This window comes from Urocitellus parryii, chromosome 5 (genome assembly GCF_045843805.1).
Source record: "Urocitellus parryii isolate mUroPar1 chromosome 5, mUroPar1.hap1, whole genome shotgun sequence".
NCBI classification, from domain to species: Eukaryota; Metazoa; Chordata; class Mammalia; order Rodentia; family Sciuridae; genus Urocitellus; species Urocitellus parryii.
The window spans coordinates 70,259,877-70,283,479 of record NC_135535.1 but is presented as its reverse complement, the minus strand read 5'-3'; the positions used below and the strand labels follow the sequence as shown (position 1 = coordinate 70,283,479).

The following is a 23,603-nucleotide window of genomic DNA, read 5'->3' as shown; positions in this document are numbered from 1 at the left end:
ATAATGGTAAAGATATAATAGTAAGCCAGTCCTCAATTAGTGAGTACAACCGTGTGGCAGGCTCTCTTCTAAGCACACTTCATTTACTCCTCACAACAACCTTGGTAGGTGGGTGCTATTAGGATCCCATTTTTACAGGCAAAAAATCTGAGGCAGGGAAAGAATAAATAACTTGCTTATAAATCAGCAAAATGGAGGAGTGGGCATGGGGACTTGAACTAAGCCTCTGGTTTAAGTCCATGCCTTTTACTTACACTCTGTTGTCTCCCAGAAATCGGGACTTCATAGGACTGCGCAATTTGCTGAAGGTTTCACAGATACTGGCAACAACTTCTCAGAACTTGTGTGTGTGTGTGTGTGTGTGTGGGGGGGTGTACTGGGGATGGACCCCAGAGTTTCACACATACTAGGCACCAAGCCATATCTTAGTCCCATAGACCCAACTTTTTGTCACATTGTAAGTTTAAGAAAATAACGTTTTAGTAATTTTGTTGTGTTTTTAAATTTGGCTAATTAAATTTTATTACATTTTGGTGGAGAAAATATAAAACAGTGTCATTCAGCTTTTTACTAGGTAGACTGTGATTAAATGGATCATGAAAATTTTCCAAAATTACAAATATAAAAAATTAGACCTAGTTACTAGTTGAAAATTAAGTAGAAATATGCACTATGACTAAGTTCTTTTATCAACAAATAAACTCGATATATTTAAATGCATAAAAGCAAAATTTCCTGATTCTATTGTCTTATTCAATGTTTTTATCTGAACGGCAGCCCTGAAATAATCACATTTGAAAATAACCACATTTAAGACTGGGTTTAAATTTTAAACTCTCATTTTATAATAAACTGAGAAGGAGCTAGTACTTTTGTTTTGAGGTACTAGGGATTGAACCCAGGGGCGCTTTACCACTGAGCTACATTCCTAACCCTTTTAATTTTTATTTTGAGAAAGAGTCCTTCTCAGTTGCTGAGGCTGGCCCTAACTTGCTATCCCCCTGCCTTAGCCTCCTAAGTTGCTGGGATTATAGGTGTGCACCCCCCGTACCTGTTTAGAAACTTTTTTTTTTAATTGCACTTATGGATACAGAGGTAAATATCTTTTGCATTATAAAACCTAAGAAATTGTTACCATAAATTTTCAAGTCCTGATGAGGATTTTTAATTTCATAGCAACTTGTTTTCTATCATTTATTCACTTATCCCTGCTCTCTTCTTCCTCCTTTTATTGTTCTGGTACTGATTGTTTAACCTGTTGGCAGTGCTTCATTTTGGTCACCTTTGAATACTCAGACAAGGCGAGCCCCCATTGCAGTAACCACCTCCTGCCTTGGAACTCTTTGCTCTGATAAAAGCAGGACTATCTCCAGAGGAGGTTGTAGTGGGCATTCCTCCATGGACATTATTCTTAAAGTCAGCGGAGAATCAAAGTCTTCTTAATTTAGGAAGAATCATCTCAAAGTCTTTTCTGTTTTATTAAGAAAAAACACTTTTTATCCACCCCAAATGGGGGGGTCCTCACTAGTTTCTACCATAATAGTTAATGGACCAGCCCTAGAGCACATATTGTAATGGCAGCAGTTATGAAGAGGGAAACTGTGACTCTGTCAGCTCCCCAGATGAATGGTTCTTGCATCTCCATCTTGTCCTAAGTTTCCCCACTATAATCTTGAGGTTACTGCATCTCTTCTTACAATCAGGTTGCCATTAAATTGAGTGTACACATGTGCATACACATCTACACTGTGAATAAAGATGACAAAAGATGAAGAATTCACAGTGTTTTGCTTTCTCTGACTTCATCAAGCACTGCCACAATAATTATTTTAGATTCCGGTCTTCCCTAGCTTTCCCAACCCCATTTACCTAAGGCAGTTCAGATAATTTATTTTCATATCTGTCTGTCTGTCATTGCATTGGTACCCAAGAAGGGCATTTATTTGATTGTTATTCCTATTAATCATTACAAAATCTTATTATTACTGCTCATATATAAATCAGAAGAAACAAATTTGATTTCTTGCCTCCTAATGTGGTCAAAAAAATTCATGAAATAGAGGAAACTTATGCAAATGTAAGTAACTGACAGAGAATAAATATGGGCACAAACTCTTACAAGTATAATCATCTTTTGACCTCATCCACCCTTTATATAGCCCAAGTAATGACTGTTTGATATTTATTATAAAGCTTATTAAATTCCTTGATTAACTGAACCATTCTTTCCTCTTTTTTGTTTCATATAGCAGTGAAAATATATTGTTCTATTGTCATTCTTGCCAGGAAATTTATAAAATGTATAAAATTATGCATAAATGTATTTTAGATTAGAGATATGTTAATGTATTATTGGTGTACTGAGCAGAAAACATTTCTTTTCACATTTGAATGTCAGGCACATGATTATAAATTTACTTCCTATTGAATATTAATCATCAACTCCACATGGCTGGTGGATAAAGCTCTGAGAGACAGCCAGGAGATGTAAATTCTTACCCTCATCATGAACTTTTTATGTGATTTTGTTTAATGTTTAAAATTGGTCGAGTGACCTCCGAATTATAAAAAGGAAATCATTCTTTCTGAGAGGTCCAAGGGCAGTCTGGGCTCAAGATGGGCTATTTATTCCTTCTCTTCTCTTGGCCTCTGAGATCTGGTTTCTCTTGGCTCTTCTGCTTCCTCTGCTCCATTGAAAACACTTTGTTTTTAGTATCAGGGACTGAATTCAGGGGTGCTTAACCACTGAGCCACATCTTTTAGCCTTTTTAATTTTTTTAAAAAAATTTTGAGACAGTCTTGCCGAGTTGCTTAGGGCATCACTGAGTTACTGAGGCTGGCTTTGAACTTGTGATTCTCCTGCCTCAGCTTCCTGAGCCACTAGGATTACAGGCCTGCACCACTGTGCCCAACTTTAAAACATTTTTAATTTAAGTGCTAACCTTGGTCCTCTTCTCCCTCTACTGTGCCTGTTTTCCTGGGACGATCTCATTCACACTTGCAGTTCATCAGTTCTGCCCTGTTCCTGGAACTTAGAACCTTCACCCCCATTTTACTCTTACCCCATTTCACCTGTCCTGTGACCTCTGGTTTGCCCTGATCCCCAGTACTTAGGAAGGCATCTGGTAGAAAGTATGCTTCTGGAATGTGTTCCATAATTTAATGTTCACGGCTGACATCATTATCCCTCTCCCTCAGGAACACTGGAAAATGTATCCCTTCAATTTTTCTTTGCCTGAAGGCATCCACTCTCCACTCGGACTCCCCTACTTCCTCTCCTCCTCATGCCACACTGCTTCCTCTTTTTGCCCTACATCAGCTGACACCACATCCTCTAAATTCTGCCCTCTGTTTTCTGAGTCATTCTCCTGTCCTCCCAGCTGTCTCTGCCAGGGCTCTAGGGTTTTGTGTCTTGCATTATCTGTGACCACTTCTTAGTTTGCATTTCCGCCTTCCAGTCTTCTCAGATCCATCCTCCTCCATGCTGTCACTAGATTTTTCTGTCCAAAGCATGTTTCTGCATGTTTCACCCTCCTAAATTTACAGGCCTTCAATGAGGAAAACTATAAACTTTGCCAGGACTGTGGGAAGACCGAAATAAATGCCATGGGTTTTCTGTGCTCTTCTATGAGAAGACAACATAGTGAAGTCCATTTTTTCCAGGATTATTCTACTGCTAGTCAAGATCCCAAAGATATTTTTCAGAGAATATTGGAAAAACTGATTCATGTATCTTACAAATTAAGCAAGTGAGGAAGAACCAAGATAAAAAACAGAAATCAAAAATAAATAAATAAATAAATAAATCCCAGAAGTTTTGAAGCTTCTTCTAAAGTGAAATCTCTTCTCTGCTACTTATTAGCTGTGTGGTATTGGATAGTTGGTCTCCCTCCCTGCTTCACTATGTCCTCTTTTTAAAAATGAATTATAATAAATAACTGGGAATTAAGAATCATTTTGAGGATTAAATTATTTAAGGCATATAGTTTATTCAGCATAGTATCTAGCCTTGTAAAGGCTTAATACATTTTAACAAAATCAAAGCACAACCATGGTCACAAACACATGTATCATGGTTAAATAACATAAAGATCAAAAAAGTAAAGTGTTTGTCTCCATAGGATGAGGTGACATATTTGGGGTTTTGTTTTTTTGTTTGTATTTTCATTTTCTACCATAATCATTTGGTATCTTTCTAAGTGAAAAAGTGGGGTGAAATCAGGAACTTCTCACCTCTGTGGAATAAACCCAAGTTCCACTGCACCCTACTCATTGCCCCCTTTCACCTCATCCCTCTTTAGTTCTCTCTCTCCATCCCTTATACTTTCTCTCTGCCTATCTTTGATCACTACAAAGCCTGAAGTACTGAATTCCCTGAACAGACTGTCTTGCTGTCCCCTGGACTGTCTACCTCACTTTTGTCTGATTTACTAACACTCCTCTATTTATTGTAAGTGCTCATTCCATCAGGTTGGGCATCAGGATGCCTATATTAAACGTATCTGATTTGTGGGGCTGGGGATGTGGCTCAAGCGGTAATGCGCTCGCCTGGCATGCGTGCGGCCCGAGGTTCAATCCTCAGCACCACATACCAACAAAGAAGTTGTGTCCGCTGAGAAGTGAAAAATGAATATTAAAAAAAAAGTATCTGATTTGTGTCTGTTTCCTCCAATAAAATGTCCCCCCCCCTTTTTTTCCCCCAGGATGGAGACTTTACTAGAAGTTGGATATAAAAGATAATTAAGTTACAGCTTATGCCCTTCTGTGTGTAGTTTAACGGAAGGAGAAAGGCTTGTAACTACATGGGAGTGATGAATGTTGTAGACCTCTACTACAGGCACCTACGGAGTGCCATAGGGCAGAAAGAAGGAAGCAATCAGTTTGTTTTGGGAGTTGGGATGATAGGCTTACAATGTTTTCATGGTTTTCCTTCAAGAGATGTGATGCTTGAACTACTGGATAGCCGTTTCCTGGGAAGATAACTGGGGTACAAGTGCTCCCTGCAGAGGCCTTCCAAGGAACAAAGGCAGGGTCTAGGAGAGAGGTGTGACATTCGGGATGAGGAGGAGCTGAATTTGAAGTGGGATTTCCTGGTGCTTGGCACATGGTAGAAGATAAAAAATATTTGAGCTGAACAGTATTCTCCCCTCTTGGTATTTGTGCATGTTGTGCATGGGTTTAGGTTTTTGTTGTTGTTGTTGTTTCCAGAAGTTGTGTTTTTGTGCTTTTGAGAATTTCTCTGGCGAGAGGGTCCTTGGATTTCACCAGATTTTGCCAAAGATGGCATGATCTAGGAAAGATTAAGAACCACTGTTTGACAAGTAAGCCACTAGAAATGGGTGAGGCCAGGAGCAGGGGGCAGAAAATGATCTGAAGATAAACTGTTTCCAGCTGTGATTGGCAGGGATGAACCTGGGCAACTGCTGGGCAGGAACTCACCAGCTGGAGCCACCAAGGGCCTGGTCACAATGGGGCTTCTGATAATGGCTCCATACACCCTTTTCCAGTTCCTTTCAGCAAGCAGGCTCATTTCTGCCTCTTTATTTGCTCCAATGAAGCCATTATCGTGTTCTTTCGCTGGTAGTGAAAGCAGCTCTCCAGGGCAGGAAACATTATGAGGTTGAAAGACTGGAGAGAGAATGGAAGCACCATATGTTTTATTCTGAAAATAAACTGAGGAGGTGACTATGTGAAGAGAACAGGAAAGCAAGTACAGTAACCAAGGTTCAATGGCAATGGTATTAAATAGACTTCATTAAAAGACTGCAACAGATTTAAGCCCCCAGAGACACTGTAGGTCAGCTCATTCATTCCCCAGCAGCGGGTAAAGAGATGTGTGAATTACGTAGCTCTTAGAATCCTGCCCAGGCAAGTTCTGCATCCTCCTCCTCTACTCAGTGTGCAGCCGAATAACCCTCTGTCTACCCGTGTTCTAGAACTTATTGCACTGTGACAGATTGTTTATTTTTTTCCTTCCATAAGGCAGGAGTGGCTTACTCTTGAAGTACTTAGTACTGAGCTCATGTACATGTTTACTGAAAGAGTAAACTTGTGTTTTCCAGCCTGAGGGTAGTGGAGTTCTGTTCATACCATTTACCTGCATGAAGGAAATCCCAAACAGCTGAAGATTTCCACTATCCTTCATTTAGTAACTCACTCAAGGAAAATCAAGAACAGGAGTCGATCTTTTGCAAAGAAAGGGGACCTCTTTAAAGTGGGGTGAGGCTTAGTGCAGTGTTGATCTGTTGCAACTTGAGATACTATCAGTTTGCTAATCAAAGTAGGTAATCTCAAGGCAAAGTTTGCCTAAAGTTTGCTAAGCAGGCCTGGAGGGCCCTGTAGGTGACACTTGGATCTGCCTCAGGAATGCCATGCATTCCATCAGTCACCCAGAGTCAAGTAACCTTCAGAAGCATAATACTCTGTTGTGTTTTTCAAAGTTGAACACAGGGGATGCATGATCATATGCTCTATGCTTAGCTCTGCTCTGAGGGATTCTAGCTAGTAGAACATGGAGGGAACTTGCAGAGGGCTCTGAGGTCCCATAAATATATTAAAAGGAATGCAAGATTTGAAAATGGGAATGTTGAACTACAAATTGAAGAGTGACTTCATGATTTCAAGGCATATTAGGGACACAGAAAATTCGGATTCCTCTGTCATTGAGGAACAAAGAATTGGAAAACTGTCTTGAATCTTATGGTGAGGGCTTCTGAGGAACAAATTAGAAGAGTGCAGAATATTTTCCCATACTCCTATCTTGATAACTTTATTAATTATAGATAGTGGGTTATTTTTAGTGCTTCACTGTTGCTTTTCTGCATTAAACACTTGATCTAAAGAGGGAAAAGGAAGGTAGCTAATGATAGGGATTGAATTCCTGTTGTCAACACTCTGGATTCTCCATTTCTGATTTTGCAAATATCATCCTGTTTAAGACTCATGACATAGTTATTCTTATCCCCATTTATTTGAGAAGACATTGAGGTCAGGAGTGCTCATGATGACATGGATGGTAAGTGGCAGTTATCAGTCTGTATGACATTAAACTGAGTCTGTGACTTGGAAATCCTTGCTTCTAGTTTACCCATAAATATCACAAATATGATGAACCTGGTGTTTGCTGAGGCAGCATAGATATCTTGAAAACAGCCGTGAATGCGATCCAGGTGGGCACTTGTACGTCCAACACATCTATCAATTACTGCTTCCCGGCTTAGACAGAACATATTTTTGGTGCATCTAATCTGAAATGTATACTTTCTGGCATAGCACAAATAAAAGAGAAGTTTCAATATAATAAAGGGAAAATTTTGACTCAAGTGGCATGCCTTGGGACACTCTCTCCAGGAAAAGGAAGCACAAATGGTATGCTGTCTTTGTGCATCAAGTGTATAACAAGGTGAATGATTTTGACCTGGATTTAACCTGCTGATAACTTTCCTATCACTGACTACTGTTGTGTGGTATCTTTTTCCAACTGAAAGTGTTATATATATGAGTCATTGTAGAAATTTTGGAAAATACAGAAAACTGCAAAAACCCAAAACCACCTCTAACATTACTTCTCAAAGATAAACCTGGTTATCCTGTCACCTGCTGTATGTTGTCTTTATCTCTCCTTAAAGGAATTCCTTTCTTCCTACTTTTTACTTCTAACTTTCTTCTCTGCTGTTTGCTTCTAAGATGTTACTTGTTTTTGGTGTTGAATACACATGTGTCTTGGCTAATGTCTATCAGCAGTCAGCAAATTATACTGGTGAGTTTGCATTCCCTATTCTTTGTTCTTAGCCTACTAATTTGCTTGACTGCCAACTGCTCTCTTCATCTTGGTCTCTGTGTTTACTGGGAAGTTTCTGTTGATTCTGGCAAAAAAGTAATCGGTTATGTCTTTCTCATTCAATCCCTTTGGGTAATTTTGTTGAATTTTGTACTTATTTTAAGAATCCTCCAGTGACATAGTAAATGTGGGAACCTGGTGTTGAACCAAAGATTAAATGGTTCTTAAATAGATCATTAACATTGAGAGCAGAATATCAACACAGACCTCTGATTTATTAATTTCACAATGGATAATAGATAATAGTTTGTAAAGCTTTTCCTTGAATACACATGTGTATATTTGTGTTAATTTATATATACTTTAAAAATGTATAGTAAAATTTCCTTCTGAGGTCACATTACAAAAAATGGATAGCATTGCTTGGTGTCAGAGTGCTGTTCTTTCAATGGCACTTCCTAGCCACAGAGTGACACCAAACCTAGGACCATAGGCCTTTTGATTTAAAAAATAAATAAATAAATAAATCAGGAAAAAGAACTTCAGTTCTTTTGGCACCAAATTTGGTCTGAGGCTGAGATCCCCAATACTGAGTGATTGTTATGCAATTGGAAAATCCTGTAGCTTAGATTCTCAACGATTCCTGGTAATCAAAATCTCAATACAATTCAGTGTTATTGGGCCTTTTCATTTAAAGTGAAAGGAATGATTCCTCATTTCTCTTATGTTGGCAATTCCATTCTTAATTAAAAAGGCATTGGCATTTTCATTATGAAAATGGTTTTCCTGAATTTATAGCTGAGTCAAGTAATTTAGTGTTTCAAAACTGATTTGCATTAGATGGTATAGTTAGTTTTATATAAAAGCAACTTAAAATTGATTTTGGAGTACCTTGATTTTTTTAAAGATAATTTGAGGCATCTCTTCATCCTGTCTTGGATTTGGTATAATAATGCATTAAGTTCTGGAGAACTAATGAATAAATATAGCACACTTCACTCGTCTAAAAAGACAGGCATCATTGCTATTCTCTGTTTAATGGACTTGAGGAAGCCTTGAAGGGACATAGACCATGGCTCTGTATTGCACACTTGTTTTCTATATCTTGCAGTGTGGAATAACAACAAGTGATAATAAGAGCAAGACTTTTTCTTAAGTGCTTACTGTTAGGCTTCATGTTATATATTTGGCCTTCCTTATCCCATTTAATATTCACAGTAGCCCTATGAAGATGGGTAGTATGATGCCTATTTTACAGATTAGTAAGCTTTCTTCAAATGAATATTCAGTTAGCCTCCTGATAACCTCAATTTTTTTTTTGTCATTTTCCTGTCACCTCTAGTTCATTCTGCACCCTAGTAATATTCTCCTCCAGAAACACCTTCTCGGACTCTGAAATGCGTAGGGATAAAGCCCAAACTTTAAAGAAATCAGGGCCACTCTATAGAACATTAATCTTATACAAATTCCTTACAAGAACCCGTGGTACAGACTTACCCTCAGGTAAACATACTGGGTGTTTTCCCCACCGGCTTCCCCTGTCCTGGCATTGACAGATGCTCACTATTTGTCAGGTACCCTGTTAGTATTTTAGGAATACAGTTCTTGCCTTCAGAAAATTTGTAAAGTGATAAGACAAACCTGGACATAAAACCACTTAAACTTCCTGTATCTAATTCCAGATTAGCTTGGACCCCATGCTCTCAGCAAAACTTTTCCTTCAAGCAAGGCAAAAGTGATCCTACTTTTCTCTGAATGCCTGCATCTTGGATGGATTGTAACAAATACTAACCTTCAGTTTTTGATCTTTAATGTGACTGGATCTTAAAACATTTAAAGGTCATTTATAGGCTAAAGACTATAAGTTTATAGATTATTTTCATAGGTTAAAGACTGTATCAGCAAAGTCCTGAGGTCTCTGAACTCCTGTTTTTAAAGAAAAGATTGACTAATTTGTAAGAATTTCATAAAATTACATAAATAAATTTAAGCCTTGGATTACCATATCTCTTCTAATACATTGCATTGTGGTCTGAGACCACATATATTAAAGTCTAAAAAATTAGATTGACATACAAACATGATGTATCATTTATTTTCTAGATATTTTTTTAACCCTGGTGGGAAGTCGTCATCTTTTTTAAATTAATATTACATTTTAAAATTAATATTACATTTTAAAATTAATATTATTCATCTTTTTCATTAGTTATCAGCACAGACAAAAGCCTTTTGAATATAAGCAAAACCTTAAAAAGTCACCAATAAGTGACTCAGGCTCTGGTCCTTTGAATAGTGGGATTTATTTAAAATGCCATAAAAGACAAGTGGCATGTGTAGAAACAGTCCTGAATGAGGAGTAGAAAGTAGGAAATAGAAATTTGTTGCAGTCCTGACTCTGGTCCTGTTAATAAGTGAACCTGATGAAGTCAAAGCACCATGAGCCCCAATTTCTTCCCCTGCCTAATGGGACCAGCAGCACTGTGACTGTCAGAGTGAGTTTCTGACCCACTGAAGAATTTTAGGAGTGCTTGTCTCTACATGGTGTTAGTTGAATTGCGTTTGTGTAGTTATGTTCCCGAAAGCTCGGTCATTTTCCCCCATGTCCATCTAATAATGAGGGCACGGTTTTGAGATAAAGGAAAAAGAAGGTTTATTACTTTTCTAGCCAAGAAGAAATGCAGGGGACTCCTGTCCAAAAGGCTGTGATTCTGCTCATCAGAATCACAGGAATTGGGGGCTTTTAAAGAGGTACTCAAAGGGTACATTCCATGTGTTCTCTGTCTGGAGTTGTGATTTACTTGTTAATTTGGGAGTCATTTCTGAGGTCTGCTGTTACTATCCCCAAAGTCTGGATTATATGATGCCCATGGTGAGTGTGTACTCAAGGACTGACAAATCTGCCTAGGATGGGGAAGAAAGGTCATCCTGTTTCCCCTGAGATTAGGGAGGAGGAGAGATTAGGGAGGAAGAGCAGGGAGAGAGGAAGAGAAAGAAACATGTCCATTTACAAAATAAGTTGTAGTGACAGAGCAGCAAGGGTTATCTCCAAAGCATAAAGTGGACTGCTGTTACAGTTACTTATCCATTGCCTTAGTTTTCTGGGACTGCCGTAACAGAATATCATAGACAGGGCCATTAAACAATAGCTGTTTGCTGTGTGGTCTTGGGTGAGTCATGTAACCTCTTGGTGCCCCTTGGAGGCTGGAAGGCCAAGGTCAAGGTATCAGTACATTTGGTCTCTTCTGAGGCACCTCCTGCGCTTGCAGGTAGCTATTTCCTCTGTGTCCCCACCTGCTCTTTCCTCAGGGTGCCTAGGCCCTCAGTGTCCCTTTCCATGATCCAGTTTCCTCCTCTTATGAAGACACCAACCAGTCTGATTGGATCAGGCCCCACCTCAATAGCCTTATTTTAACTTAATCATCACTTCCTAGGCCTTGTCTTCAAATACAGTCACATCCAGAGGGACTAGCAGGACTGCAACATGAATTTTGGGGAGTCATAATTCCATAACACCTATTTAAAATAGCACTGATTTGCTTTAAATTATATATGAAGAGACCAGTATGCAGAAGAAACTAAAAATAGCCCTCTAACAAGTTAATGTCTGTTATTATAAGGGGGAGGAGGCAGGTACATGAAAAGAGAATTCAAACTGTATTGAAAGGTTTTAAAGGAAAACTAATACTTTATCCTAACCCTCTTCAACACTGGGCAACTTCTTTAAAAAGATTTCCAGAAATGTGTATTATTCAGAAGCCAGGTGTGATTTCTTTTTTCCCCATGTGTTAATGTATCATAGAAATACAGCTCTGTCTTTGCACACTGGTGTTATAGAGGGCCACATATCCATCATGTATGCATCAGATTCTAACTCAACTAGTCACCTATTAGTGGGCATTTAGGTTGTTTCTGTATTCACCCCTCTGTGCCACTACAAACAGTGCAGTTGAATTCCTTTGAAAAACCCCAAATGGAAAGAATAGTGATAAGCCACCTAATAAAATCAACCACCCTCTGATTTAGGTGAAAATGGTCTGTTTTCCAGCCTCCTCTTTTTTGGTCTTTTCTAGAATTCTGAAAGGTATTTCAGTCTAACACCCCTAGTATCTCACCATATGCCTGTTCCTCCCCTCCCCATGCCGTATGAAGAAAGGGTCTTTCCTTGGTGGCATGAGGTCATCTCTACTCTGTAGTCCTGCTCAGGAAGAAGGATCTGTCTGAATAATTAACAGGTATAGCCTATTTTTAGTTAAGTAAAATAGTTTTTCTTGTAAGAATTGCTGTCTCCATGTCCACGAGGGCACATGAATCCTTTCTGGCTGCTTCTTCCCTTTGGCCAGGGGCCAGCTCTCTAATGGAATGTGAGCAGTGGTACTGCTAATCAAGATTTACAGTGGAGACCAGGATGCCTTCCCCGCTCATTGGATTTGCAGACCCTCCAAGCTAACCATGCTGCTGTGAAATTAAGTGCGGTTCATAGCTTCAGTCCCCTTCCAAGTCCTTCTTCTTCCCCAGGCCCAGCCTCTTAGCCACAGGTATCATCTGGTATTATTCTATAAGCTGTGCCACAGTGCAGATGTTCTTTTTCTGAAGAATTAGTTTCATTTCTGACTCATTTCAGGAAATGAGGCAGTCTGTCAGCGGTGTTCTTCATTTCTAGGCCCGTGGAGAATTCATTTTCACCTGGGATTTCTAACCACATGTGGGCAGTACTTTATTTACCCAGATGTGAGAAATACCAGTAATGAATGGTCCTCTTCTAAGGCAGTGCTTATTTCCCTGCAGAATCCCAGGGAAGTGTGTGAAGGCCCAGAGGTAGCTTATGCCCTTATTAACGTAAATATTTCTTGGGCTTTGGTTTTGTGATGCTTGTGGACATGCTGTGTGTATGGGCTTTGGTGCAGGAAAAATATAATTTAGCAACAGATTTAAAAGGTAGTCTGCAGAGTTTCTAATTACTGTTTGTTTAGTTCACCATTGCCTAATAAGTGGATTTAAGTAACCTCCGGGGTAAGGAATGTAATGTTCATATTACAGTCAACCATGCAAATCAAATTCTAACTAAGTAGTACACAGAACACACCATGGAGTCATTTTATGGAAGTATTCCACTGACTTTTAAATTTAAAGTTGAGAGCATTTTGGATGGGCATTTGCGACCTGTCATGCATCAACATGAATGGTGCACACGTCCAAAATCAACCTACTGTGTTGTTAATCCCATTTAAAATTCAACAGTGGCCACTGGCATTCAGTTCTCTTTTTAACTTGACACAGGAATAATGAGGGAAAAACTTACAAGCTTTTCTTTTTCCATCCTTCATTGTCTGTAATAGGAAACTGAAGTTTTAACAGTATCTGGAATAGTGATTGTCAACATTGGTTGCAGCTTTGAATCGGCCTGGGAACTTTTAATATTATAAGATGCTTGAGCCCCACCCCCAGAAATTCTTCTGGTTTTATTGTGTGGAATGCAGTTTACGCTGTGCTCTTTCAAATTCCCCAGAGGATGTTATTGTGTACCAAGGATAGAGAACCGTAGACCTAAGATGTCAGGGACTTGAGGGATCACCTCATCCAATGATTCTCAGCCCTGGCTGCAGATTGGAATCATCTGCAGATCCTGTTTGTTTGGTTCTTTAGCACTGGGTATTGAACCCAGGGGCACTCTACCTCTGAGTTATATATCCAACTCTTTTGAGACAGGGTCTTGCCAAGTTGTCCAAGGCTGGCCTTGATTTTTGCAATCCTTCTGCCTCTATCTGGAGAGGCTTTAAAAGGAACACATATTGCTCAGTGGTGCAGTGCTTGCCTCCCAAATGTGAGGCACTGGGTTTGATCTTCAGCACCATATAAAAATAAATAAAGAGATTGTGTTCATCTATAACTAAAAAATATATTTAAAAAACCCACCAATATCCACCAATTAAAACCACATTTCTGGAAAAGATAGTACTTTTACAAAGCTCCCAAAGTTCTGTTGCCACTGAGTGATCTAACCATTCCATGTCATACATAAGGAAAAAGGAGACCTAGAAAGGTCAGGTGGCATGGTCCAGGTCAGACCCTACTTGTTGCAGAGGCAGTCCTGGGACTCAGGTCTGATGCCTCCTACTGATCTTTCTGCTGCCTAACACCATCCCTTATGTTTGTCTATTGTATTTATTGATGCCTCCTCATCCTTCAGGTGATGATCCTGCCTCCAAGAGGCCCTTTCTGACTCCTCATAAGCTCCTCCCATCCAGCCAGGGTAAGAATCACTTGTTTTGTGTTTGAACAGCACCTTTACTTACCTTTCTGGGAGGATAGGCCCAATTTTTCTTGTCTGTCTGCAACTAGCTGGTGTGTATTAGGGCCCCAAAAAATCTTTGTTAAAAGTCTAACTTTTAGTTCATTGGTTAGTCCACATGACTTGCTAAAAATAATTAATTGGTGTATGCTAGCATCTGAAAGAAAAATTTATTTCCTACTTGTCTGTGGCCTACTGTATGTCAGGATCCATAAACGAGCACTTCCCATCCTGCCTTCCTAGAGAGAGTTTTGGTAAAAAAAATGTTTGATAAAAGGATTTTGACGACAAAATAATGAAAATAAGATTCCAGTGACTTTACATGTTGCTCAAGGTGCTTACAGCATCTGGAGATCTTTGAATAATATAAGTGTGTTCACACAATGAAAGGGAGAACATGGCACTACCTGAAGACAAACACTGTCTGATGAAAATAATGCTAGTTCATTAAAAGATGTTTTAAGGGCTAAATTATCTTCCTAATTATACTAAATACATTGTGAGCAGCCATATTCTGTAGTATGGCTTTGGCTTCTTTGAATTAATACATTCAAGACTTTTCAAATGATAAAATAATCAGTCTATTTACTTCTGTCATTCTATTTCACTTAGAATCATTCTTGGTCAATGTCTTTTTACTGGAAAAACATTTCCATATTTGTGGCATTTATGTTACTCTTCTAACTGCAACACATTCATCTTGGGAAGCAAGATTGCAGATTATGTGTCTTTGGCATACAGGAGGCTCCATATAGGTGTGATAGAAAGTAATGGTTTTTTTGGATGGAAAACTCATAGTTTAAATTTTTTTGGAACCAAGACTGCAGACTGGGCTGTTGTGTAGTAACCCCCAATATGTTAAGATGTTGTAGACATGAGAGAATAATGGCCAAAATGTATGAAACCACTTTGCAACCTTAATAAGACCTCACAAGTTCATGCATTGTTAAGTGTTGTCATATCCCAGGTAAGTGGCAATGTGGAAATGAAGCCACCATATGTTGGGAAAAATATTTCTAAAAATTTCAGGAAAAAGCAAAGTAATTTAGTTGGAGGTTAATGTAAAACATTTTATATTAAACAATTCTTATTATTCTGCAAATATACAAAATTTTTGTTACGTTTTAAAAATAACACATGAAATTTTGAAGAACCACCTCCTTCCAGACTTTGTTTTTTCTCCTTTCTGGATGAAAACTTGAACAAACCAAAAAAGTTATTGATGAGTAACCCCTTCTGTTATTCTAACTTCCAAGGCTCAGCAGGACATTCTAAAAAAGAAGGGAAAGAAGGGTGTATTAAGTATGCAGGGCTTGTGTTCAGTGCTTCTATTTATATTGTGCTATCAAATCTTTATAACTGCCCTTCGAGTTAGGACTTTTTGACATTAGTTTTTTCAAGTGACTAGATGTATATGCACCTGTTTACCAAGAAAGAGAACCAGTGTCCTTGTGCCTTTGCCCTCTATGGCATGATAGTGGAGAAGTCTCCAAAAGAGATGTTATCGACTTTATCATGCTGGTGAAAGGACTGGCTTTTAGTTTCTCTTAGTGTTCGTATCACTAAGTTGATAAGAGGTAACAAGTGTTGGTAGGGTGTGGAGGAAAACGAAAGCTTGTACACTGGTGGTGGGAATATAAATTGTCCAGCCATTATGGAAAACAGTATGGAGGTTCCTAAAAAAAAAAAATATATATATATATATATATATATATATATATATATATATATATATATATATATATGCTAAAATAAGACTATATGATCTAGCAACCCCATTTCTGGCTCCAAAGGAAATGAAATCAATATATTGAAGAGGTATCTTTATCCCTATGTTCATTGTAGAATTATTCACAATAGAAAAAATATGGAAACAATATGTGTCCATTGATGATGAATGGAGAAAGAAATTGTGGCACTTAGTTTTTTATTCAGCCATAAAAAGAAGGAAATCCTGCCAATTTTAACAGGATGGACAAATCTAGATGATATTATGTTAAATAAGCCAGACAATGACAGATACTGCATGATCTCACTTATGCATGGAATCTAAAAAAGTCAAACTCAGAGAAGTAGAAAGTAGGATAATGGTTTCCAGGGATTAGGAGGAAGGAAACAAAGAGATATGGTCAAAAGATGTAACATTTAAGTTACAGGTGAGTAAGTTCTGGGGATCTAAGATATTGGATGAGTGGTGACAGATGTGTTAATCATTACACTGTGTCTAATGAAGTCACATAACATACCTTGAATATATTCAGTCTTTATTTGACAGTCAAATATTTTAAAAGGGAAGGAAGAAGGGCCGTTTTTGGTTAAAAGTCAGCTCGTCATAGAATTTTGTGATCTGACACTAATTCTATGCATTTGGTTTGGGAAGGCAGCAAAGCAAAATGGTCAGTAATTTGCTCTTTTCCATGAGATTCCTGGGTTTGAGGATCTTGGTGATTCCATTCACTTGCTGTGTGGTCTTGGGTGAAGTCACGTAACCTCTTGGTGCCTCAGTTTCCTCATGAGTGAAACATGAATAATAATGACTCAATTGCTATTCATTTTCTTCTCTCAGGCTCTGGGTTAGAAAAAATGTAGAAGCCTCTAGAGTAGTTCTGTCCTGCCCTCACAAACCTGGTTCTCTTTGCTGCGAGTGCTAATCACTTTCCATTTGCAAAGCCTGCCCATTCGAGCCTTTCCTCTTGCAGGAGGATGCCCAGGGACCAGGCACCTTTGAAGCCAAGCCATGGTGCTAATGAACAGGGCCTCTGCTCAGATCATTAAGTAGTCTAAGTGCACTTATGTGTGAGGGACGATATGGAAGAGCACTTTCGTTTGTTATGAGTCACACAGGCTCCTGGCACTTTTCCGTGGAGCTCATGCTTATCTCAGTAGCTCTGGGCATGGTTCCTTCCTAGGTTTCTTTCCCTGGCTCCACGATGCAACTTCATCTTGAGTTTTTGCTCAAAACTGACTTGCTTTCTAGTTTATTTTCTTCTTCTGGCTTCTAAACTTTGGAGTGCCCAGGACTTAGGTCACTAGCCTCTTCCCCATATCAACTTGTTCTGTAGGGGATCCTGGTCATCCTGAGCCTCAAATACCATCTGTCTAGTGACAACTTCCGCCTACCTGTCTCCACTTCTGCGTTCACCTTGCTTTGCACCTGCCTGCTCGCCTCTTCACTTGGTTGTCTGATTCACTTCCCAACTTTGCATGTCTCAAAACAAATTCTTGTTTTCTGAACCTCAACTTGTTCTATTGTTCATCCCATCATTGTATCCACTTAGTTGTTCATATCCCAAACCTGGAGCCACAATGATCCCTGCCTCTTGCCTCTCATATTGTCTTCATTACCATCTATCCCAAATCCAGGTTTTCCTAATTCTTGCTCCTACACCTAAATTTGAGCCCCTGAAATTGCTGTAACTTTTGTGGTCACATCATTTTTATTTTATTGATTAAAAAACATGACAGCGGAATGCATTACAATTCTTATTACACATATATACCACAATTTTTCATATCTCTGTATATAAAGTATGTTGACACCCAATTCGTGTCTTCATACATGCACTTTGGATAATGATGTCCATTACATTCCATCATCCTTGCTAATCCCTTGCCCCCTCCCTTTCCCTCCCACCCCTCTGCTCTATCTAGAATTCATCTATTCCTTCCATGCTCCCCCTCCCTACCTCACTTTGAGTCAGCCTCCTTATATCAGGGAAAACATTGGGCATTTGTTTTTTGGGGGGATTGGCTAACTTCACTTACCATTATCTTCTCCAACGCCATCCATTTACCTGCAAATGCCATGATTTTATTCTCTTTCAATGCAGAGTAAAATCCATTGTGTATAAATGCCACATGTTTTTTGTTTAATCCATCCATCCACTGAAGGACATCTAGGTTGGCTCCACAGTTTAGCTATTATGAATTGTGCTGCTATAAACATTGATGTGGCTATTTCCCTGTAGTATGCTGTTTTTTAAGTCCTTTGGGTATAGTCTGAGGAGAGGGATAGCTGGGTCAAATGGTGTTTCCATTCCCAGATCTCCAAGGAATCTCCATACTGCTTTCATATTGGCTGCACCAATTGCTAGTCTGTGGTCACATCTTAAACTGTCTGTCTCCATTCGTGCACTTCATGGTCTCTAGTTTGCACAATAGCCACAGTGATACTTCTCTTTTATACCTTCTTACTGTCTTGGTGGTTTCTATGCAAACAACATAAAAAAATCCAAACCTTAGGCAGATGGAAAGTGGTGCAGCACGGGCGGCGCAGAAAGCAGAGGCTTTGCTTGTTGGTCACCAGACTGAGTTCTGAATACAGCACAGGTAACCCCAGCACCCCCCACCATACCAAACACCCTACTCGGGAAACAGATGGAATCCATCTTGGAAAACTTCACTCTCCATCTATCGGTGGGTGTGGTTACCAGTGCGGTTCTGTGGCTGATAAGAGAGATTTTGGAACTATACAAGAGCAATATAAATATATAGGGGAAAAACATTAACACAACAGTCACCAAGAACTGGAAAGAAACGTGAGCAGTATAAAGACAAGGAAAGAAAGTACCACAAACAATGCAGGACAACTCAACATTAGAAGAGGTAACATCTGCAGCAGAAGGAATGTCAGATAAAGATTTCAGAATATACATGGTTCATATGATCTGGAGTCTCAAGGAAGACTTTAGACAGCAAATGCAGGCAATGAAAGATCATTTTGACAATGAATTACATAAAAAAAGAAGCAAAAGATCAACTCTACAGGGAGATAGAGGTTATACAAAAAAAACAAACAGAAATCCTAGAAGTGAAGGAAATAATAAACCAAATTAAAAACTCAAATGAGAGTATCACCAGCAGAGTAGAACACTTAGAAGACAGAATATCAAACAACGAAGACAAAGCATATCATCTCGAGAAGAGTGTAGACAGCACAGTGAAACTGATAAGAAACCACGAGCAGAATATCCAAGAAATATGGGATAGCATAAAGAGACCAAATCTAAGAGTTATTGGGAAGGTATAGAGATCCAGACCAAAGGAATGAGCAAACTGTTCAATGAAATAATATTAGAAAACGTCCCAGACATGAAGAATGAATCAGAAATCCAAATCCTAGAAACCTACAGGATGCCAAATGTAAAAAATCACAAGAGATCCACACCAAGACACATTATAATGAAGATACCCAACATACAGAACAAGGAGAGAATTTTAAAAGCCACAAGAGAAAGGAAGCAGATTATATTTAATAGTAAATCCATTAGGTTAATGGCTGATCTTTCAACACAGACTCTGAAAGCTAGAAGATCTGGAACAACATATTTCAAATGCTGAAAGATAATGGGTTCCAACCAAGAATCTTCTATTCAGCAAAATTAAGCTTCAGGTTTGAAGATGAAATAAAAACCTTCCACAATAAATAAAAGTTAAAAGAATTTGCAGCTAGAAAACTGGTGCTTCAAAACATCCTTGGCAAAACATTACATGAAGAGGAAATGAAAAATAACAATGAAAACCAACAGTGGGAGGTAGTACACTAAAGGAAAAACTGATCAAAGAGGAAAAAAAATAAAGTTAAATAACAAAAATAAAGAAATATGGCTGGAAATACAAGCCGTATCTCAATAGTAACCCTAAATGTTAATGGCTTAAATTCACCAATCAAAAGAAGACATAGGCTAGTAGACTGGATTAAAAAAAAAAAAAAAGATCCAACAATATGCTACCTATAGGAGACCCATCTGATAGGAAAAGATATACACAGACTGAAGGTGAAAGTTTGGGAAAAATCATATCACTCCCATGGACCTTGGAAGCAAGCAGGGGTGTCCATACTCATATCAAATAACTTTGGCTTGAAGTCTATTTTAATCAAAAGGGATAAAGAAGGACACTACATACTGCTCAAGGGAACCATACACCAATAAGACATAACAATCATTAATATATATGCCCCAAGCAATTGTGCAGCTATGTTCATCAAACAAACCCTTCTCAATTTCAAGAGTCAAATGGACCACAACAAATAATCATGGGTGATTTTAACACACCTTTCTCATCACTGGACAGATCTTCCAAACAAAAGTTGAATAAAGAAACTAGAACTCAATAACATAATTAATAACTTAGACTCTTTGACATATATAGAATATATCAACCAACATCAAGCAGATACAGTTTTTTCTCAGCAGCATATGGATCCTTCTCAAAAATAGATCATATATTATATCACAGGGCAACTCTTAGCAAATACAAAGGAGTAGAGATACTACCATGCATTTTATCCGATCAAAATGGAATGAAATTGGAAATCAATGATAAAATAAGGAAGAAAAATTCCTGCATCACATGGAGAATGAACAATATGCTACTGAATGAACAATGGGTTACAGAAAACATCAAAGAGGAAATTAAAAAATTCTTAGAGATAAATGAAAACTCAGACACAACATATCAAAATCTCTGAGACACTATGAAAGCTGTACTAAGAGGAAAATTGATTGCATGGAGTTCATTCCTTAAAAGAAGAAAAAGCCAACAAATAAGTGACCTCACACTACATCTCAAAGCCTTAGAAAAAGAACAAATCAGCAGAAAATGCAGTAGAAGGCAAGAAACAATTAAGATCAGGGCTGAAATCAATGAAATCAAAATAAAAGAAATAATTGAAAAAATTGACAAAACTAAAAGTTGATTCTTTGAAAAAAAAAATAAGATTGACAGACCCTTAGCCATGCTAACAAAGAGAAGAGAGAGAACCCAAATTACTAGCAAACGGGATGAAAAAGGCAATATCGTAACAGACACTACAGAAATACAGAAGATAATTGGAAATTATTTTGAAACCTTATACTCTAATAAGATAGAAGATAGTGAAGGCATCAATAAATTCCTTAATTCATATGATCTGCCCAGATTGAGTCAGGAGGATACACACAACTTAAACAGACCAATATCAATTGAGGAAATAGAAGAAGCCATCAAAAGACTACCAACCAAGAAAAGCCCAGGACCAGATGAATATACAGCAGAGTTTTACAAGACCTTTAAAGAAGAACTAATTCCAATACTCTACAATCTATTTTAGGAAATAGAAAAAGAGGGAGTACTTCCAAATTCATTCTACGAGGCCAATATCTCCCTGATTCCAAAACCAGACAAAGACCTCAAAGAAAGAAAACTTCAGACCAATATCTCTAATGAATATAGATGCAAAAATCCTCAATAAAATTCTGGCAAATCGGATACAAACACGTATCAAAAAGATTGTGTACCATGATCAAGTGGGATTCATTCCTGGGATCCAAGGTTGGTTCAACATACGGAAATCAATAAATGTAATTCATCTCATCAATAGACTTGAAGATAAGAACCATATGATCATCTCGATACATGCAGAAAAAGCATTTGATAAAATACAGCACCCCTTTATGTTCAAAACACTAGAAAAAAAAAGGGATCATAGGAACTTTCCTCAACATTGTAAAAGCTATCTACGCTAAACCTCAGGCCAGAATCATTCTAAATGGAGAAAAACTAAAGGCATTCCCTCTAAAATCTGGAACAAGACAGGGATGCCCTCTCTCACCACTACTATTCAATATAGTTCTTGAAATACTGGCCAGACCAATTAGACAAAAGAAATTAAAGGAATAACTATAGGAAAAGAAGAATTTAAACTAGCACTATTTGCTGATGATAAGATTCTATACCTAGAAGACCCAAAAAACTCTACCAAGAAACTTCTAGAACTAGTAAATGAATTCAGCAAAGTGGCAGGATATAAAATCAACACCCATAAATCAAAGGCATTTCTGTATATCGGTGACAAATCCTCTGAAAAGGAAATGAAGAAAACTACCCCATTCACAATATCCTAAAAAAAAAAAAAATACTTGGGAATCAACCTAACAAAAAAGTTGAAAGATCTTTACAATGAAAACTATAGAACCCTAAAGAGAGAAATAGAAGAAGACCTTAGAAGATGGAAAGATCTACGTTGCTCATGGATAGGCAGACTTAATATTATTAAAATGACCATACTACGAAAAGCACTCTACAGATTTAGTGCAGTTCCAATCAAAATCCCAATGGCATTCCTCATAGAAATAGAAAAAGCAATCATGAAATTCATCTGGAAAAATAAGAGACCCAGAATAGCTAAAGCAATTCTAAGCAGGAAGAGTGAAACAGGTGGCATCGCTATACCAGACCTTAAACTATACTACAGGGCAATAATAATAAAACAGCATTGTACTGGCACCAAAACAGGCTAGTAGGCCAATGGTACAGAATGGAGGACAGAGACCCACAAAATTACAACTACCTTATATTAGACAAAGTTGCTAAAACCATGCACTGGAGAAAGGATAGCACCTTCAACAAATGGTGTTGGGAAAACTGGAAATCCATACGCAACAAAATGAAATTGAATCCCTATCTCTCACCATGCACAAAAGTTAACTCAAAATGGACCAAGTATATAGGGATTAAACCAGAGACTCTGCATCTAAGAGAAGAAAAAGTAGGCCCTAATCTCCATCACGTGGGGCTAGGCCCCAACTTCCTTAATTCTTGTGCTATAGGAGTCTTATTAAGATCAAGAATCAACACATGGGATGGATTCAAACTAAAATGTTTTTTTTTTTCTCAGCAAAAGAAATAATACGTGAGGTGAAAAGAGAGCCTACATTCTGGGAACAAATTTTTACCCCTCACACATCAGATAGAACTCTAATCTCTAGGGTACATAAAGAGCTGAACAAGATAAGCACCAAAAACAAAACAAAACAAAAAAAAAACCCACAAATAATCCAATCAATAAATGGGCCAAGGACCTGAACAGACACTTCTCAGAAGAGGACATACAATCAATCAACAAATATACGAAAAAATGCTCATCATCTCTAGCAATCAGAGAAATGCAAATTAAAACTACTCTAAGATACCATCTCACTCCAGTCAGAATGGCAGTCATTATGAAGACAAACAACAAATGCTGGAGAGGATGCTGGGAAAAAGGTACACTCATACATTGCTGATGGGACTGCAAATTCGTGCAGCCAATTTGGAAAGCAGTAAGGAGATTCCTTGAAAAACTGGGAATAGAGCCACCATTTGACCCAGCTATCCCTCTCCTCGGACTATACCCAAAGGACCTAAAAACAGCATATTACAGGGACACAGCCACATCAATGTTTATAGCAGCACAATTCACAATAGCTAAACTGTAGAGCCAACCTAGATGTCCTTCAGTGGATGAATGGATAAAAAAATGTGGCATTTATACACAATGGAATATTACTCAGCAATAAAAAGAATAAGGTCATGGCATTTGCAGAGAAATGGATGGCATTAGAGAAGATTATGCTAAGTGAAGTTGGCCAATCCCCCAAAACAAATGTCGAATGTCTTCTCTAAGAGGGGTGACTCAAAATGGGGTTGGGAGGGAGAACAAGGAAGATTACCTCTAGATAGGGAATAGGGTGGGAGGGGAAGGGAGGGAGAAAGGGAATAGCATGGATG

General features: G+C 38.3%; 1 protein-coding gene across 2 annotated transcripts in view; it reads left to right on the top strand.

The window, feature by feature from the left end:
- The window catches only part of Ano6 (anoctamin 6), a 192,331-nt gene that overhangs the window by 27,322 nt on the left and 141,406 nt on the right, over positions 1–23,603 (top strand). The window contains exon 2 of one of the 2 annotated variants that reach the window (XM_026400643.2): positions 13,971–14,033. The exons of the other annotated variant lie outside the window; for it this stretch is intronic. Coding sequence (XP_026256428.1) covers positions 13,971–14,033 — 63 coding nt within the window. The remainder of the gene's footprint in view (positions 1–13,970; positions 14,034–23,603) is intronic. 2 annotated transcript variants of the gene reach the window in all.